The 20,444-nt window shown below is 35.9% G+C and overlaps 2 protein-coding genes across 6 annotated transcripts; one reads left to right on the top strand and one right to left on the bottom strand.

Annotated features, from left to right (window-relative positions):
* Positions 1 to 8,202: 8,202 nt before the first annotated feature.
* Positions 8,203 to 14,612, top strand: LOC114277122 (uncharacterized). Of its 5 annotated transcripts, none has more exons than XR_014335059.1 (4): positions 8,328 to 9,487; positions 9,799 to 11,719; positions 12,484 to 13,236; positions 13,542 to 14,612. XR_014335059.1 is itself a non-coding variant. In XM_028218966.2 (3 exons), exons 1-3 carry the CDS (start codon positions 8,854 to 8,856, stop codon positions 11,180 to 11,182), a joined length of 1,782 nt encoding a protein of 593 aa, XP_028074767.2. In that variant the 5' UTR covers positions 8,328 to 8,853; the 3' UTR covers positions 11,183 to 11,787. The 5 variants fall into 5 exon arrangements, 2 of the variants coding, with proteins under 2 accessions (XP_028074766.2, XP_028074767.2); XR_014335060.1 differs by having other exon boundaries at positions 12,419 to 13,236; XR_014335058.1 differs by having other exon boundaries at positions 12,350 to 13,236.
* LOC114277123 (phospholipase A1-Igamma2, chloroplastic) lies at positions 12,212 to 14,477 on the bottom strand. The gene is made up of 2 exons (XM_028218968.2): positions 13,053 to 14,477; positions 12,212 to 12,762 (listed from the first exon to the last, which is right to left on the bottom strand). The coding sequence occupies exons 1-2, from the start codon at positions 14,351 to 14,353 to the stop codon at positions 12,519 to 12,521; spliced, it is 1,545 nt and encodes a 514-aa protein (XP_028074769.2). The 5' UTR covers positions 14,354 to 14,477; the 3' UTR covers positions 12,212 to 12,518.
* Positions 14,613 to 20,444: the final 5,832 nt, after the last annotated feature.

The following is a 20,444-nucleotide window of genomic DNA, read 5'->3' as shown; positions in this document are numbered from 1 at the left end:
GGATTCTGATTTCCTTTCCTTTCTTCAGCATCATGGTACACTGCCTCATCGTTCTTGTGCTGGCACGTCCCAGCAAAATGGCCGTGCTGAACGGAAACATAGGCATATTCTTGACACTACTCGCGCCCTTCTTCTCTCTTCTTCCTGCCCTGAAAACTTTTGGGGGGAAGCTGCCCTCACTGCTGTTTACACTATCAACTGTGCTCCTTCTCCTGTCATCCATAATCAAACTCCCTTTGAACGTCTGCATGGCACTCCCCCTCCTTACGCTAATCTCCGGGTTTTTGACTCTGCCTGCTTTGTTCTACTTCAATCCCATGAACACACCAAGCTTGAACCTCGTTCTCGTCTTTGTTGTTTTCTTGGGTATGGAATTGAACATAAAGGCTTTCGCTGTTGGGATCCTCTCTCTAAACGTCTTCGCATCTCCCGCCATGTCATTTTCTGGGAGCACCAAATGTTTTCCTCGCTATCCTCTTTTCACTTACCCGCACTCTCCACTACTGTCCTGTTTACTAATCCTTCTGTCGATCTTTTCTCTGCTGATTTTGATACAGGTTCCTCCTCCATCGAGACGCCCTTGCTCACTCCTGATCCTGTCCAGCCTGCTCTCCCTGAAGGTCTACCTCTTATTGCCACACCTCCTTCTCCACCGGTTCTTCCTCTCACCGATCCTCCTACGGGTCGACCACGCCGGGTCACTCAACCTCCTATCCATCTTCGTGATTATATTGTTGGATCTGCTGCCTTCTCTACTTATGAACCTACCTCCTATCGTGAGGCTTGTACTAATCCTCTTTGGCAGCAAGCTATGACCGATGAACTACAGGCCTTGGACAAAGCTCATACTTGGGATCTTGTTGATCTTCCTCCTGGCAAGACTGCCATTGGCTGCAAATGGGTTTACAAAATCAAAACACATTCTGATGGCTCTATTGAACGCTACAAAGCTCGTCTTGTTGCCAAGGGTTTCAACCAAGAATATGGTATTGATTATGAGGAGACATTCTCTCCTGTTGCTCGGCTAACCTCTGTTCGCAGTTTACTTGCTGTTGCCGCTGCTCGCCACTGGGGGCTCTTTCAGATGGATGTCAAAAATGCTTTCCTCAATGGTCATCTTATTGAGGAGGTCTACATGCAACCTCCACCTGGGTCCACTTTTCCCCCTCATCAGGTTTGCAAACTACAGCGTGCTCTCTATGGCCTCAAGCAAGCACCTCGTGCTTGGTTTGCTACGTTCAGTTCTACCATTCATGATTTTGGGTTCACCTCTAGCTCCTATGACTCTGCTCTTTTTATCCGGACTACTTCTCATGGTACCACTCTTCTTCTTCTGTATGTGGATGATATGATTATCACTGGTAATGATGAAGCTGGTATTCTCCACCTCAAACAGTTTCTCCACCACCAGTTTGAGATGAAGGACCTTGGTACTCTTAACTACTTCTTAGGCCTTGAAGTCTCTCATGATTCTACTGGTTCCTATTTGTCCCAGGCCAAATATGCATCCGATCTTCTGGCTCGTGCTGGTCTGACTGATTGCAAAACTACCTCTACTCCAGTTGATCCTCAGATTCGTCTCACTCCTCTCGATGGGACTCTTCTCTCTGATGCTACTCTTTATCGCCAACTCGTCGGCAGCCTTGTCTATCTCACAGTAACTCGTCCTGACATTGCCTATGTTGTTCACATTGTCAGTCAGTACATGTCGGCTCCTCGCACTCCCCACTATACTGCTCTACTCCGCATCCTTCGCTACCTCAAAGGCACTCTGTTCCATGGTCTTCACTTCTCTGCTTCCTCCTCTCTTGAACTGCGTGCCTTTTCCGATGCTGATTGGGCTGGGGATCCTACGGATCGACGCTCCACCACGGGATTCTGCTTCTTCTTAGGGGACTCTCTTCTTGCTTGGCGTAGCAAAAAACAATCCCTCACTGCCCGCTCTAGCACCGAAGCTGAATACCGAGCTCTTGCTGATACTACTCAGGAACTTCTCTGGCTTCGCTGGCTCCTTGCTGATATGGGTGTTTCTTCTTCTGATCCTACCCCTCTCTATTGTGACAATCAGAGTGCCATTCAGATTGCTCACAATGATGTTTTTCATGATCGCACCAAACATATTGAGATTGATTGTCATTTCATTCGCCAGCATGTTACCTGTGGTACTGTTCGTCTTCTCCCTATCGCTTCCGTCGATCAACCCGCTGATATCTTCACTAAGGCTCATCCTCCTGGCCGCTTCAATGATCTTGTTTCCAAACTCAACTTGGTTGATGCTTCCCCTCCTTGAGTTTGCGGGGGGATGTTAGTGTATATTAGTGTATCATTATGTAGTGCATTATCATGTTAGTGTAGCATTATGTTAGTGCATTATGTTAGTGTAGCATTATCATGTTAGTGTAGCATTATGTTAGTGCATTATGTTAGTGTAGCATTATGTTAGTGCATTATGTTAGTGTAGCATTATGTTAGTGCATTATGTTAGTGTAGCATTATGTTATTGTTCATAGGCATCCAAGGCATCCTCTATAAATAGAGTACCTTCTTTGTGTAATAGACATGTACAATTCATAGAAACAATTGTGCCTCTCTCTCTCTCTCTCTCTATTCGCTCATCTCTATCTTCTCTCACTTTCTCCAATTATTATTTCATTATGTTAGTGTATATTAGTGTATCATTATGTAGTGCATTATCATGTTAGTGTAGCATTATGTTAGTGCATTATGTTAGTGTAGCATTATCATGTTAGTGTAGCATTATGTTAGTGCATTATGTTAGTGTAGCATTATGTTAGTGCATTATGTTAGTGTAGCATTATGTTAGTGCATTATGTTATTGTTCATAGGCATCCAAGGCATCCTCTATAAATAGAGTACCTTCTTTGTGTAATAGATATGTACAATTCATATGGTGGAACAAGGGGGTGGGGGTATATGTGGTAATTAATTAAACTAAATTGATATAAAATTTAAAAGCATAAACTGGGAAATTCTACCATGCAGCCCTAGTTAGGGTGTTTGTGTGTTTTTTTTTTTTTTTTTCAATTTTTTTTTTTTCTTAGTTATCACATATTGTAGTGTTGTCTGTGATATTATTTTAATTAAGATCTAACAGTTTTACCTCACAAATAAGGTAAGTTGCATATGATACACGCCATACCATTACCTAGTTAAAATAGAGTTAATTAAAATTGTAAGAACTAAAATGACACAAAGAATAAAAGAGTCAAATGCAGAAATTACCTATTTAGGGACTGAAATGACAATGTGTGAAGAAAAGGTAGTACCCATAAGAGTCTCTTACACAAAACTATATACACTTCACATAAAAAATTAAAGATTGCTAAGTATAATTAACCAACACAATAATTTCTCAAACAAGTTAAATAGAACTTTATTCTAACTCACATTAGGCAGAGTCTCTTATACAAAACCATTAATTAACCCTAATCAATTACTCGAAGACCCATTAACCTATGCAATGTCCATTACAAGATAGTGACCAAAATCCTGGTTAGCTGTCTCAAACCTTTTCTTGATAGTATCATGAGCCCTAATTAGAGCAGCATTATTCCTAGGATATCTATCACGGACAACATTATTATTCACACACTGAAGCAAAAGAAAAGAAGAGTAAATGGGGTGGTATGATTTTAAAGCTAGATTTTGAGGAAGCCTATGATAGAATTTCTTAGAAGTTTATTCACTAAACCTTAATCGATTTCCAATTTGATGACATGTGCATTAAACTGATCATGAGTTGTGTTACTTTTGTCAATATCTCCATTCTCTGGAATCGGGAAACTCTAACTGATTTTTCTATGGGTAAAGGGATTAGACAAGGAGATCCACTATCCATCTACATCTTTATTATGTGCATGGAGCGATTATCTAACATGATAAATTGCAGAGTGGAAAAGGGCGACTGGAAGGGTATCAAAATGGCTAAAACTTGTCCACCTATATCCCATTTATTCTTTGCTGATGACCTCCTTCTATTTGCCAAAGTGGACCTGAAGAATTGTAATGTAATCAGGGAAGTCATGGAATAGTTTTGTGAGATTTCTGGTCAGAAAATAAATTTTCAGAAGTCGAAAATGTTTGTTTCAGCCTCAATATTGAACAGCAAAGCTCGTGATTTAAGCCATTGCTGCAATATTCCACTCACTCAAGACCTGGGAAATATCTTGGAACTTCAATATTGCATAATCAGGTGTCCAAATCCCAATTTCAATTCGTTACTGAGAAAATGCACAAGAGACTTTCAAGTTGGAAAGCTAACACACTATCCTTGGCTGGAAGGTCCACACTCATCCAATCTGTAACCTCTACCATGCCATCCTATGTGATGCAAACTGTTGAATTACCTTGAAGCATCTGTAAGGAAATTGACAAAGCCAATAGAAATTGCTTGTTGAGGGGGGGGGGGGGGGGGGGGGGGGTCTGTGTGACACCCAAAAAAAAAAAAAAGAATCCACCTTATTAACTGGAACCAAGTGTGCAAGCCCAAAGAGTTAGGAGGTTTGGGAATCAGGAAAGCTCAAAGTCAAAATCTTGCACTTATAACCAATCTGGTGTGGAATATGCTATATAAAAAGGACAACCTATGGACACAACTCATGAAAGGAAAATATATTCGCAACAATTCTTTGTTCAATTGGCCGTCCAAAAAAGGAGGTTCGCATCTTTGGAAAAGCATTGTCAAAAACAAACATATTCTAAGGAAAGGCATCAAGTGGACAATTGGGGATGTTAGACAAGTATCAATTTGAAGGACAGATGGTGTGGTGACTACCCATAATCTAAAATTTATCCAGGACCTGATTGCGATAACCAAGACAAGGTAGAAAGCATAATTGGCAATGAAGGCAAATGGGATATTAGTAGCATTGAGGAGTTGATCTCGCATCAAGACAAAATGAACATTTTGTACATCCGTCTGCTTAACTTTGTTATATACCCAGATAAAGCAAAGCTGGACCGAATCGAGTAATGGCCTATTCTCAGCTAAATCTACATATGATCTCATAGTGGCACAGATGAGCAGCACACAAACTGGAAATGGATCTGGAAGCTCAAAATTCCTCAAAAATTAAACTGATTTCTCTGGCTTTGTATGCATGGCCGCCTGCTAACAAACTAGAAGAGAGTGACTAGGGGCCTTAGAACTATGGATCTATGCCCAAGATGTGGGCTGTGTGGTGAAGATATGGCTCACCTTGTGAAAGATTGTGCTTATGCCAAACAACTCTGGGTAATTTTCAAAGATAATAAGTGGATAGGGGAAGCAAACGACAAGCCTATTCCCGAATGGCTTAGCCAAAATGCAAAAAATAAAGGTATGTGTTTCCAAAACTTACATTGGAATATTTGGTTCATTGTCATCTTGTGGCAAAACTGGAAGGCTAGAAATCACAAAGTGTTTGATAATGTGGAGGTTAAGCCAAGTGAGAGCATGAACCAAATAACTAGTTACGTTTTTGAGATTCATGATGCCTTTAGTTTTCCCTTATCTACTAAGCAAAACAACCCCATACTAACTCAATGGATTCATCTTATTGCAGGAAAATTCAAGCTCAACACAGATGGATGTGCCAAGATTCTTCCAGGAAAAGTGGGATATGGAGGGCTGTTTAGAGATGAAAAAGGAATGTAGATCCTCGGCTATTCTGGGAAGATCGAAAAAGGAACCAGTTTAGAGGCAGAAATATGGGGTGTATATCGTGCTTTAACAATCATTTTTGAAAACAACTGGACTGATATGGAGATCAAAGTGGATTGCAATGAGGGAATTGATTTGATACAAAACGAAGCCCAACAAACTTGTCCGTTCAAAGCCCTCATTGAAGATTCCAAGTCCCTGCTTGGCCGAAGCTATGCACCCTCAAACATGTGTGTACCGTGAAACCAACAGATGCACTGATGCTTTAGTGAAAATTGTTGGCCAATCTTCACTGTATTTAAAAAAATTTAATTCTGTTGTGTACAAAACAACAACAAGAATAAAAGAAATAAAGAAAAGGAGAGAATTTGTTTGATTACAAAAATCAAACTCGAAATAAAAATAAATAAATAAAAACAGATTTTATTTTGTTACCAAAACAAAATTAAAATCTGATTTAAAGAAACAAATAAAACAGAATAATAAATTAAACAACTTACTTGATTAATTTCTTCGAATTATTTTTCTGATCAAGTCCAGTGTTTGACACTGTGTCCTTAAGACAGATTCGTCCTCTCCACGGTGCTTTCAGAATGTGGACGTCTATCTCCCAGGATAAAATGATCTACTACAAACAATAGCAGCACTACAAATTGTTTGCCTTACGAACACACTAAGTGTTTATACTCTCTCTGACAAGAAAATAATGCAGCAAAATGAAGAGGAAGTTTGCAGAATTATGAAGGACGAAAATTAGAGTTACAAAATCCAAATGAGGGTGGTCCTATTTATAGATGTGAAGGTGGCTCTTGGTTTTGAATTGAACAGGTATCATACCTGTTGGGTTTTGAATTCAAACAGATTTGAATTAATTCAAACAGATAGTAAAACGGGAAGGGCCCTGTTTGGGTGTGCATTAATTCCAAAACAGTTTATTTCTGTTTGAAAACGGGAAGGGCTCTGTTTGGATGTACACTAATTCCAAAACAGTTTATTTCTGTTTGAAAACGGGAACCTGTTTGGATGTACAAAAAATCCAAACCAATTTAATTTGAATTCTGGATTTTATTTTAATAAAAAATAAAATTAAATTCAAAAGTTTTTGGCCCAAAAAGACTAGAACCACACACCCGCGCCCAAGCCCAAGCCCAGGCCCAGCCCGCCCGACCGGACGGACGGCGGCGGCGGCGCGCGCGTGTGGTGATTTTTGGGTCCAATGGGTCTAGCCCATTTTGCCCATAACCTCTCCCTCTAAAACACTTGGGTACCCCTTGGGGCACACCCCAAGTATCACACCCTAAGCCTTATAAACCCTTTCAAAACCTCCCACCAAATCAATGTGGGACAAGCCAATTTACAACCTTAAGAAATTTCCACCAAAACTCCATTTCTATGGAGCACACTTTGGCTTCAATTTCCCATTCACTCGGTAATGGTTTTGAGCAACCAAATATACCACGTGAATCACAACGCGGCATAGAACGCGTTACCACTTTGACCCGAGTAAATCGACACTCGGGGCCCACCTAAAAAATAGACCGAACTTAGGAAAAAATTTTGGTTTTATCCAGAATTTTATAACCATTTCCAACAAAAATTAGAGCAAAACAACTCGAAGACCTGGTCAACATGGAAGACCCACCCGATGCAATTCGACCACTTCTCATAGCAGACATGGTTGGAACCTTGTATGAGAGGATATAGCCTCTCTTGTTTTTGTTGTTTGTTGTTGCTTTTCTATGTAAAACTCTATTATCTTTAATTTCGAAAGCACCCAAAAAAATAAAAAAGAAGAAACAAGTCTCTTCTTTCACTGTTCCTTTGTCTTCTATTTTCTTTTTGCTTCCCAACCAATTAAGCAAGAAATATCCCAAATAGTGATGCTAGAGACCTCTAATTTAAAGGCTCTAAACACACCTCTAATGAAGTGATAAAGGAAAAAAAAAAAAAAAAAACAGACACAGCACTTACAGTGGCAGTGGGTGGGACCCACTGCCACATCACTAATGGCTAGGACTGAACAAGCTCGGCTCGGCTCGGCTCGGCGCGACTCGTTTAGTAAACGAGCCGAGTTCGAGCTCGCATAAGCTCGACTCGTTTATCTTTATTTAAATTACATAATAAATATATTATTTATATATTAAATAATATATAAATATATATAAAAATAATAATATAAATATATTTTTTTATATTAAATAATATAAATAATATTAAAAAAAATTTATCGAGCCGAGCCGAGCCGAGCTCGAGTTTCATTAAAATTAACGAACCAAGCCGAGCTCAAGTCCAGTTCCTTATCGAGCCGAGCTCGAGCTCAATAAACGAGCTCGATAAGTAAACGAGCCGAGCTCGAGCTCAGCAAAGCTCGGCTCGACTCGACTCGATTCGTTTGCAGGCCTACTAATGGCACCTCCAATTAGAGGTCCCAAGTATTTTTGATATCTCAAATTCTCCCTTTATCTCTCCATATGCATATCTATGCTGTCACGCATTCTCTGCTTTTCCTTTCAATATAAATCTAAGTAAATCCCTAATCAGCAATCCTAGTTTCTTGGAGAGCTGTGGTTCAAGTGTCTTGGCTTACAAGAGACTTGCTTTCTTTGATTTGGCTTTATTCTCTCTCTCTATATATATATATATATATATATATAATATAGTTTTTTTTTTTTTCAAATCCCAAGCTTTTGTAGATCAAATTTCTCAAAGTCCGTTATTTTCAATATATTTATCAAAATCAAGTTGTTTTGAAGTCATCTTTTCATAACAAAAATTTAGAGTCGAAATTGTATTTGATCATACGAATTAAAGAAAATAAATAAATAAAATTGAGTAATGTAATAGAAACATGAATTTATTAAAATCGTGTACTTAAAATCCGATTTTAATGAAGTGATGTGTGCAAATCACGACTTTGAAACTAGTTCGGTTGCATAAAACTACACGATTTTCAAAGCTTTGAGCTTGGAATTTCAAGCTTGAAGAGAGCACCCCCAGGTCTTGACCCCAAAACAACCCTTAAAAAGGTTGATTGATCTCTTATTAGTTCTTCACTTCAATTTACAATTCAACCAAGCTCAATATTATTAGCAACTCGGATTTTTTTGAACAGAAACAAACAGACACAGATTGCGATATGGAGATTGATCATTTTAGCCATAAACATCCATTGATCTTGTTGGAAGACCTCAATGAAAACAGAGTCAAAATCCACTGCTATGGCTGTCAACAACCAATTTCAGGTACACCTTCCTACAAATGTTCCCAATGTTCCTATTTCTCATTGCACAAAGACTGTGCCCAACTTCCTCATCAAACAAACCACCCTTTACACCTCCACCACCCTCTCACTCTCCTCCCATCTCCTCCGTACCCTCGCAACGATTGCAGTGCTTGTCGACGACCTTGCAATGGCTTCACTTACAATTGTTCCATTTGCGATTTCAATCTTGACTTGATGTGTGCGTTTTTGGTTCAGAAGATCGAACTCAATTTTCACGAACACCCTTTGATTCCAATTCAAAGGCCAGCCTTGTTCTTGTGCGATGCTTGTGGAATTAAACACGAAGGTTCGTCGTATCAGTGTGGGACTTGTCAATTCTGGGTTAATCAGAAATGTGCTTCGTTAATGGGTACAATTAAACACAGTGATCACGATCATTTTCTATCTCTTACCTATTCTCTTCCGTACGAAGATTATAGATTCAAATCATACTGTGACATTTGTTCTAAGAAAGTGAACAGAGCGAACTGGGTTTATTGTTGTGCTGAATGCAAGTATTGTGCTCATGTGAATTGCGCCACATCGAAATCGAAGCTGTCTCGGTTAGCCGTTCTTTTATTTATTCTCTCAATGTTGTTCTATTTTGATTTTGAGCTAAATGTTGTTCTATTCTTGATTTTGTTCTAATTTGGATATTTGATTGACATTCTGTTCTTGTTTTGTTCTAATTTGGATATTTGATTGGCATTATATTCTTGATTTTGAGCTAAATTGAATAGCTACTCCCCAAACAAGGCCTGAATATTTGATTGTTTGGATATTGGATATTTGATTGACATTCTATTCTTGATTTTGTGCTAATTTGGATATTGGATATTTGATTGACTTTTTTTTCTTGATTTTGTGACTGTAGGGATCATAAAATAAGACAGATTGACCAAAAAATAGAGGCCAAAGAACTTGAGGGCAATCTGATTTGCTTGCCATTGACTGATGAATCTGTTAATGGGATTCCCAATTTTACGAAGCCAGCACAGATGTATCATGTTTGTCATCCCCATCCATTATATTTTGCTGATATGCAGATCAATGATGGATCATATTCCGAGAGTAAATTGCTGGTTTGTGATGGGTGTTCAAAACCCATCTCAGCTCCATTATACCGTTGCACTGAGTGCAACTTCTCTCTCCATGAGTGTTGTGCTAAGTTACCCATTGAAGTGCGACATCCACTTCACCTCCAACACCCACTCATCTTGAATAGATGGCGGTCTGGATATTCTGATCCCCCCTCGTGCCAAAGTTGCAAAATGCGTTGCAATGGGGTTTTGTTCAGTTGTTTAGCCTGCAATTTCTTCCTAGACATTGAGTGTGCTCTCCTGCAAGGTCTTATTGTACATGAAGCTCATGAACACACCCTTGCTCTAAGGAAAATTTCGAATGTTCAGTGTGCTGTATGTGAGTATACGTGTTCCAGGGTTGCGTTTGTTTGTGGAAATTGCAATTTCAATATACACTTGCGATGTGCCTTTTTGCCACGCACAGTTAGGCACAAATGTGATGAACACCCCCTCACCCTAGCCTACTCTGCTGTCGAAGACAATTCAAATGAGTATTACTGTGAAATATGCGAGGAACAGCTAAACACAAAATTCTGGTTCTATCACTGTGGTGATTGTAATCAATCTCTTCAGATACAATGCATCCGTAAAGCTGATTTGCAGGGCAGCTCCCTTTTTATTTTCAAACATGAAGCCCATATGCACACCCTTGCTCTCGAGGCAACATTGGATTTCCGGTGCAGTGGATGTAATTATAATTGTTCTGGAGTTGCGCTCATATGTGACATTTGTGATTTCAAGTTAGACACACGGTGTGCCTTCTTGCTGCGTACAGTTAGGCACAGATATGACAAACACCCTTACAACCTAACCTATTCTGGCAATCCAGAAGAGTATTATTGTGACATTTGTGAGGGTGAAATAAACCCACAGTGTTGGTTCTATCACTGCAGTGTTTGTGACCAGTCTCTTCATACAATATGCGTCCAAGTTGATGAATACTCAGCTATCAAGATTGGGGATGAGCTCAATGTTGGAGGCCACCCACACCTTCTTACTTATGTTCGATACCCTAAGGATATCTCCCCATGCAACCGTTGTGGTGAACTTGTCAAAGGTTCAGGCTTTGAATGTGCACCTTGTAATTTTAGGCTCCACATACCTTGTGCTCGTAATGCAGCAAATGAGAGAATGTTGTCGCTACAACAAGAACGTGAAGTAGCGATACTGGATTAAATGGCCTCTTTTCTGCATTTTATTATCAGACATTTATGCATCCAAGGGAAGGTGGAAAGATGTTGAGAGGAAACTGGTAAATGAGAAAAGGACTAGAAAACCATTTGGTTGCTGTTGGATCGAACTTGAAGGTATGTCTGCAGATTTTTGTTCAAGATAGGCCTCGTGAGTCATGAAAACTGAGGAGATATATGAGACCCATCAAGCTCTTGTGAATCATTTGAAGGCTGAAGAGTAAGTACCAAAATTTGATTTTGTGCTCAGGAACATTGATGGTATGCAATGTTTTCCTCAGCAAATTGCCTCTTGCTTCAAGCTTCATAGGACTCTATGCCATCAAGATTGAATTTCATCATTTAGCAGCCTTGGAGTTGATGAGGACCTAGAAGAGTGGTAGATAGATGCTTTCATCTAAAATGCAGCATCTTATGATCACTGGTGGATGGATCATGCTTTCACAGTACAGCGTTTTTACTATTTATCTGTTGGATGAAAATTTGACAGCAGTGTAGTTCCTCTTTTCATTTTGGACTTGAGGTTTGCTCCATCATCTTTTTCAATAGCTGTTTTAAGCTAAATTTTATTTTTATGGTTGTTTTATGTCCTTTTAGGCCGTGTTTGTTTGGGCGGACTGGATTAGTATTCCCATGACTAATAGTCCTAGGACTACCAATCCATTGGATTATGTATCCTATCTTAACTAATAGTCAAGTTTAAAATAATTAATCCATACTTCAATTGTTTAACCAAATATCGGATTAATAATTTTATTGGACTATTAATCCAATCCCAAGCTCATGTCCACCCAAACAAACATGACCTTAAGGTACATAATTTCTTTTACAAGGGGTAGTGAATCGTATCCAATACTGAATTGTAAGATTCACTTTATTTGATATGATAGATAATTTATATATGTGTATTCATGTAAAATTACAGTGTAACTAAATTGCATATATAAAACCACTTACATCTATTGATCTTTTTTAAAAATTTAAAAAAAAAAAAGAAAAAAAAAACTGATAAGGAGGCAAAAAAATGCCATTTCATACATTGTGCAAACAAAACTAAATATGAACTGAATCACAATTGTAACGAATCACAATAAATTGCAGTTAATCACGAGTTTAACAACCATGAGTTATTGTCACTTTTCATTACACACAGGAATCTGCCAACTGTTGCTATTAATTGATTAAAGGTCATCATAAAAATGGTTGTCTTTTATCCCAAAAGGTCTTCAAATTCATGGAACTTGCATTCAGAGAAACACCCGGCTGCCTGTACTCCTTTTGTTCCAGGGCTCTAGATTGGTCACTACATTAATCACCAGAAGCTAGACCCCTAGACCCAGTGGCCAGAGGTAATGTTGTACATCCTCCAGTTGTAAATGTGCCTCAAGATCGTGCCGCTCAGTTTGATTCCAGAAGCCTGTAGGATTTTCAACCAGACCTCTGTTCTCAGTTTGCCACCAGTTTGGTGGGATCAGAAGATGATCTTTTAAGAAGCCACATGATTTGTTCACCAGTGCAAGGTCCCTTTTGTCGGTACGCACAATCTTTTGACCCTTCCCGCGGTACCTGTTTCAGTTTGTATAAAACAATTTTAATTGACTTTATCAGCCTTTCTCGGGATTCATTCATGATGAGCTTGGACAGCTCACTTGTTGATAGCATTACCAACTAAGAAGCACGGACACAGGCACAGACACATACACAACATGGGTTTGCGGACATGCAAGTTTTCAAAATATGCAGGACAGAAACGCTAGAGACCGCGTGTCCCCAATGTGTCTGACACTGGTATGTGACCTCCGGAGAGGTGTCCGTGCTTCAAAGCTAACCAATCAACTAAAGAAGAAATTACTAACCCATCAAGCAAATGCAGGAGAGCCTCCAAGTTATGGTAGCATGCTAGATCGCTTTTTTCTTTCAGGAAGTTAGACCACTTGTGATCCAAAGCAATTTCCACTCCAACATGTGAATAGCACCAAGGCAACATTTCACCCACCTGTTGCATCATCGGAGGCACTTGCTCGTTGAAAAATATCCCAGGTACTTTAGGCACCTTGTCATGAACATTCCTTACCCTTAGCACCTTTACCCCTAGCTCTTCAAGCCGCTCCTTAAACCTATCATTCCCAACTCTGGGGCCTGAGAATGAGTACACACATATGGGCACAACCCGCCCATTATCCATGACATCTACCCCGGTCTCCGCTATGTCATATGCATTTATGGTTGCTAGTGCACTTCCAAGGCTATGCCCAGTGATTGTTATGCTCAGTTCTTCATCTGCATATTTTTGAATCAATCTCTTGACTTCTGCTAAAATCTGCTCTCTTGCTGAGTACTTGCAGAATTTGCAAGTGATATCCTTATCTGTGTAGACTTGGATGAATCCAGCCTCAGCTTTGACTCTTGAATCTCGTGAAGGGATCTTTTCATGTGAAACTGACTTTAGATAGTCAGTGAAGTCTGCAATCCACTCGAGCTTTGTTTCTGTGCCCCGCCAAGCAATGGTTATGTCCCGACGCCCCAAATAAGCTGAAGTTTCATCATTTGAAACTGCTACATACCCAATCCAATTTGCTGATGGTCTCCATCCATTGGGCGAGAGGGTTTTCTTGAACAAGAATGGTAGATTGACGTTGTATGAGGCATAGTTGTAACGGGTCACTTTGTAGCCATACTGTTTGTAGCCAAGATATTGGAAGAACTTGCTAGGTTCGGTTTTACAACTTCCACAATACTTGGAGTACGGATCTGAATCAAATGCATCATAGCATGCTTGTGCCATCTCCCCATAGCGTATTAGCTCAGATCGCAAGAGGGGGTCAATGGGATCAAGCATGCCATCCCAATCATGTTGACCGTGGATCTCTTCCCAAGAGTCTGCTAACCTTCTGTTGGGCGTTTCAGCTATCAATTCTTCTCCACCCAAATATCCATTCTTTTTCTCTTTTTCAAGATCCGAGACTGCAATGGTGGAGTCATTTCGAGATGTCACCCCACTTATTATGGGCATTCTAGTTGTGTCTCCTCTTCTTGATAGCCCCAGAGAGGTCCATTTCCGATCTGAATTTGGAGTTGTAATGGGTTTTTTGGACCGGAAGGTACCACTATGGCCTCGCTTGATAGGCATGCCCATCTTGGATAGAGGGATGGCCATTGAACTTTGTGGTAGGGCAGCTCAAGCTGATAATGATTGTACTGAAATAGGGTTGTTGAAGTTGGAATACAAAAGAAGGAAGTGTGATGTTATATGCATTCTCTATTGCAGCTATATATAGCCAATATGGATAACTTCAAGTAAGCTTTGGTCATCTCTAGTCTTTTTATAATGATTATTTCTAACATACTTGTGAGGTTGATTGTAGTGACCATTTTTTGTTAAACTTATGTATGTTGAATTATATATTGGTCTCAAATTCTTTTATGATTCAGTGATATTGTTGAGTTCCCTCTATGACTCTGCTGAGTTTGGCATCTGTTGTTGAATCTGACTTTTTACATAACTCGGACAGGGTTATGTTAACTCAGGGTTGATTTAGTTAGGTGAAAGCTTACTTGTGGGGTTTCATTCTTTATGAGCATGTTAGAATAATATGTAATCCATGTCTGTGATTGGCCTTCCCAGTTGTTGAAACTTCAAATGACAGCCAATCTAATAACTGGTTGACAGTCCAATGTAGTATAAAAATGATAACTTAGTAATCAAAATGATGATATATTTAAAAAAATTTGAGAATCCCACCATGTTTAGTTTCTTGTGAATCCAACATTTTGCTCTTAAAAAATATTTTAATGTGAGAAAACGGAGTCATTCCTAGTCTTTCGAATGAAATTCACTGAACGGAATAAAAAATACATCTTTATCCTTGCTGTGCTCTTTTTGGGGATATTAAACTTGATTGATATTATAATATCAAAAATGTTAGGAACACAGAAACTAAACACAGAATAGATCACAGACACTAGCATGATTGTACTTAAACAGGGTTGAATCTACTCGGACAGGATTATGTACGACTCGGGATTGTTTAGCTAGGTGAAAGCTTACATATGAGGTTTTGTAATCTAAGTAGCAAATTTATTAACATGTTCTTAGAATAACATGTTAGTCCCTGTCTCTGAGCTTGGCCTTGCTGATGTAGTTTGTCATTTATTGAAACTTCAGATGACAGCTGGCCTTAACTGTTGACCTTCCAATGTATAAAAAATGATAATATAGTAATCAAAATGATGAAACATCTTAAATGTTTGAGAATCTTACTTTGTGTTAGCCTTCTTGTGAAGCCAACATTTCTCTGCTGTATTTTAATGTGAGAAAATTAACTTGATTGATATTATTATATGAGAGTGAACTGAATAAAAATCTATTTATTGATGTATAAAATAGTGATAAATTTCGTCTCACCCAAGGGATGTAGAGGTGCCATTTCTGGCAGAACAGCATTTGTGTAAGAGTGTATGGTGCAATTCTACTTATTATGAAACAAAAATAGTTTAAATAAATCAAAATTTTGATTATGTAGGAACAACTTATGAGTTAAAAATAATTTAAATAAATTAAAATTTTGATTATGTAGAAGGTGAAGGAGCGATACTTATAATTTCTCCTTTTTAATTGTTGACTTTCAACTTGCTAACAAGGCCTACATGTCTATTGTTTGTATATGCATTAGGGTGCTTTGCTGAATCAAGTTGAATTTTCTATAATTGTATTACGGAGTTGACAACCCAAATGGGAAACGAAAAAGAAAGAAGGGGAGGGGGGCTGGGGAAGGGCACACTTTTGATTGATTAAAAAAATGGGTCTGGCTTTCAGTCTCAGATCAAATTAGAGGGTGCTATTGGATCCGTGGAGGACCACCCCGGATCCTATTTCAATAATTTGAACCGTTAAATGTATAGAACTTGTCAAGTATTATATGTCTGTAAAAAATCACATTGATCGGATATCGATTGCTATCTCATCGGATCAATTTTCTATCAATTATTTATTTTTTCACCGTGTATTTTTTTATATACAAAACTGATTTGATCACGTAGCTATGGATATTCGATCAATGTGATTTTTTATAAGCATATAATACTTGACGAGTTCTACAAATTGAACGGTTTGGATTATCCAAACGGGACTCGTGATGAGCTCTCACAAGCCCAACAGTTCCCTCCTATCCAATCTGGGGCTGAAGGGGAGCCCGTGCCTAAAAAAATGATACATTTTGTCTCACCGACGGATGTGAAGGTGCCATTTCAGGCAGAACAATTGTCTTGGAAATTTGTGCAAGAATACTTGGTGCGGTTTATGTTTACAAAAATGACTTAGACCTCCATCACCCCACTGATTTTTGATTGGATGAATTTTTTTGTATGTGGGGGTGTTGGGGGTCACCTCCAATGAGAGTCCGGAGCACTGCTGTTATGTTTATTACTTATGAGACAAAAAAAAAATAGGTTAAAATTTAATTAAGTTAAAAAAATTAAACATTTATATAGTGATGAAGGAATTCTTTTAGTTTTTATTTTTTAATTATTAATTTTTAAGTTAAAATAAATTGCGTGAAATAGGACCTACATATCTGTGTTTGAAACTGCATTGGGTTGCTTTGATGAACAAGTTGATTTATTTATTTATTATTTTTCTATGATTGAATTACTGAGTTGACAACCCAAATGGGAAAGAAATTTTTTTATAAAAAAAAATCACATTTTGTATTGATTATTTTCTTGTTGGGGTGTGGAAATCAACAGTGAAACAAGGCAAGGATAGTTGGCTCTCCTTAGTCAACTTTGAATTAAGAGATGAGAACTGCTGCTTTTAATGTGCTTACAAATTTACATAAAATACAAATCTATATTATATATATAAACAAATGTATTTGCTCTTAGTCCAACAAACCTTCATTCCTAATTTTTTATAAAATTTAAAAAAATTATGTGAGGCTTATTTTTAAGTTAAGTTTCTCACTAATGCCTCTCCCATCACTTCCATTTAAATAAAAACTCTTTTTTAAAATAATTTAATAATAATAATATGTTCTTGGAATAATAGTTATTCAAACACAAACTTATCAACAAGAAAAAAAAAAAATTTCTGAAAATTCAATAATATTTGACTTGATAATCTATAGGCCTCCAAAAATCTTCATTCCTTTTTTTGTTTTTTAAGAAAAAATTTAAAAAAAAATTATGGGGCACTTATTTCTAAGCGAAGTTTTCTCCAAAAATTCAAAACTATTTGAATTCAAAATCTATAACTTATCAATAAGAAGAAAAAAAAAAGAAGTTGGAAAATTAAAAAGTATTTGAATTGAAAATTTATATAAAGATAATCTATATCTATCACGAAGGAGTATTTACGTATAGGCCCTAATAAGTGAACTTATTGTCTAATAGGTTCTATGAGAAAAATTAGTCATAAAAAAGTCACTAATTGTAAGTTTTAGCGACAAATTATAAAAATCATGACAAAAAAAATCACTAATTGTCAATTTTTAACGATATAAAAAATTGTCACAAAAAAATTATTTTTAGCGATAATTTTATCAAGACTTATTTTCAATAGGACTTGATGGGAATTAAGTCCAATTATTAAGACCTATTGATAATTTATCCAAAATTCAAAATAAAGATAATTTTAATTTAGATTTGAATATATAAAGATAGTCTATATTATCCAATCTCACATCTTTCTCCTCTTATATAAACGGTTATGTCTCAATTGATTGTACACACATGCAAAATTATTGACCAAATCAAATAGAGTTGTTTGTATTCAAGTCTAGAGATTAGCTATCAACATGAATGACATGAATATTAAATTATTAATTTTAAATTATTTTTTGAGCTCAGCCCCAATGATCTTGGTCTCTTGTGATTAGCCCATCTATCTATCTATATCTCTCTCTCTCTCTCTCTCTCTCTCTCTATATATATATATTATAAAATTTTATATTTTTGAGGTATGAGTGTAATGTTTCACACATTTGTAATTTTTGTCTAAATTAATTTTTTTTGTGCAAGTGACATAATAAATTTATTTATTTTTAATATAATACTCGAGTTTGACGGCTAGAAAGATTTTGAATCTTACAATTTCTTTTTATTGCATCAATGTTAAATATTATGTACCAAAATTGAAAAAAAAAAATGTGTAAGCATATTATTTGTGTATCATTTTCATAAAGAATTTCCCACTAAACTACAAAATTATCTCCTATTTGAGAATTTCAGATTAATTTAACTTAGTCATCGAGTATTTACTATATTTTTGTGCTTAAAATTTTATATTTTGAAAATATTTTAGTGATAGGTTCACATAGTTTTGAGATTTGTATGCTTTTATGTAACATTTAATTTTGTGTATCTTTATGCAATTCCAATGCATTTTTATTTTCTACATTCGGTATTGAATATATATATATATATATATATATATTTGGATAAGAAACTTTAGTAATTGAGTCTTTTATTTTGTTTTGTTTGTGGGTTGGCAACAGAATTTTTTATTTAATATTTTTTTTTTCCCCTTCATAGAAAAACAGAGTTCTCAATTATATGTACTTATTGATGTTTAACTGTAACTTTTTTTCCCATTTAAAAAGAAAAAAATTGCAATTTTTTTTTTATGATTTATTTGTTTGTTTAATTAAATTACTTTTTTCGTTTTGTTTTGGTTATCAAAAGTCCATCGAAAATAAATGAAAAAAGATAACTAATGCGGATGATATTAAATCTAAAATCATAACACCTCATATGTTTTGCAATTATGTTTTTAGATTATTCATTTAAAACCATATGAGCCCATACATTACACAGGTTACCGCTAATATATATATATACTAGTGGTCACCCGTGCAATGCACAGGATTTTAGAAAGTCAATAATTACTATAAAAAAAATTTGCTATTTGTTTATATTTCTTAATATTTTTATTTGGTTTGTGTATATAAATCTTACTTCACATCATTAAAAATATTTAATATTTCACATTATTGAAAATTTTAAAAAACTATCATACATTAGTAAATCATCACATATATAATAGCTAATTTATGTAAGAATTACTTCGGACAACCAAAAGTAGATTAACAAAGGCATATTATAATTAACCAAAATGACTAATATATTAAATAAAAGTAACACTAATTTTGCTTAATGAATAGTAGATATTACATTAATCATCTCATATAATATAATAAATTAAAATAAAATTAATTTTAATTCCCGTTATATTCAATTAGTGGTTAAAATTTTTTTACATGCTATTTGTTTTTTCGTTATATTGATTCATTAAACACAAATAGGTTTGGAATGATTATAAAAAATAAAAAATAAAAAGGTTTGAAAATGCGTTTAACTTGAATTGACAAACTTAAATAATATAAATATTTAAATTATTAAAAAAAATTAACATTTTAAATATGAGATATTGTCCATTTGCTCAAACTCTAAATCCAAATAAATAAATAAATAAAATTTTAAAAAGAAGAAATTTGTGGTTTTGTTCTCAAAGGAAATAAGTTACTAAAAATAAATTTAATCATGAATTACTTCAACAGGATAATCAACAATAAAAAATCAACTGATGAATACATTTAAAGTATAACCCATATCCAATAAATTTTGATGTGTTCTTCATTTTCAATCTAACATCTACACTAAAAAAAAAATTAAACACAAATAATCAATAAGAAAGAGAGTTACAAATTGATAAGCAGTACTTTTATAAATATAAAAAAAGAATAAAATCTCAATTAAATGACACATTATTAATAGAAAGAAAGAAATAAGGAAAAATACAGATTGTAACAAAAAAAAATTTAAAAAAATATATCCATTTATATGAACTCACTTTCTTACAAATGCAAAAACTCATGCAAATACACATTTCATATGTAAAACCAAATATTTAAGATTTTTAGGCACCGAAAAGGGATCAGAAATGGCTCAATATTGATTGTTTTCCCCCCTAATTTTCTGTTCATGGTTTATTTTGCAGGAACTTATTTTTATATTGAAAAAATTATGCTTAAACAAAAGATATATATGGAATTCTATCATGTTTAAAATTTGTATGGATAAGTAATTGATGATTTTAAAAGATAAAATATTAAGTTCCACTTAAAGATAAACTTTAAAAAGATTAAGTTGCAATATATAGAAATTCTATAACAAACTAACAAAAGATAAATATAGATCGTTAAAAAAATTATCATCTTTTTGGGATATTTATATCCCAATCTTATTCTTTT

Source organism: Camellia sinensis, chromosome 7, assembly GCF_055761805.1.
Source record: "Camellia sinensis isolate YWXY chromosome 7, ASM5576180v1, whole genome shotgun sequence".
NCBI classification, from domain to species: domain Eukaryota; kingdom Viridiplantae; phylum Streptophyta; class Magnoliopsida; order Ericales; family Theaceae; genus Camellia; species Camellia sinensis.
This window is presented reverse-complemented; position numbering and strand designations above follow the sequence as displayed.

Coding starts and splice junctions, on each gene's coding strand:
- LOC114277123 (XM_028218968.2), bottom strand. CDS start 14,353: ATGGCCATCCCTCTATCCAAGATGGGCATGCCTATCAAGCGAGGCCAT. Junction 12,763..13,052: donor CTCCTGCATTTGCTTGATGG/GTTAGTAATTTC, acceptor AAACTGAAACAG/GTACCGCGGGAAGGGTCAAA.
- LOC114277122 (XM_028218965.2), top strand. CDS start 8,799: ATGGAGATTGATCATTTTAGCCATAAACATCCATTGATCTTGTTGGAA. Junction 9,488..9,798: donor TCGAAATCGAAGCTGTCTCG/GTTAGCCGTTCT, acceptor TTGTGACTGTAG/GGATCATAAAATAAGACAGA.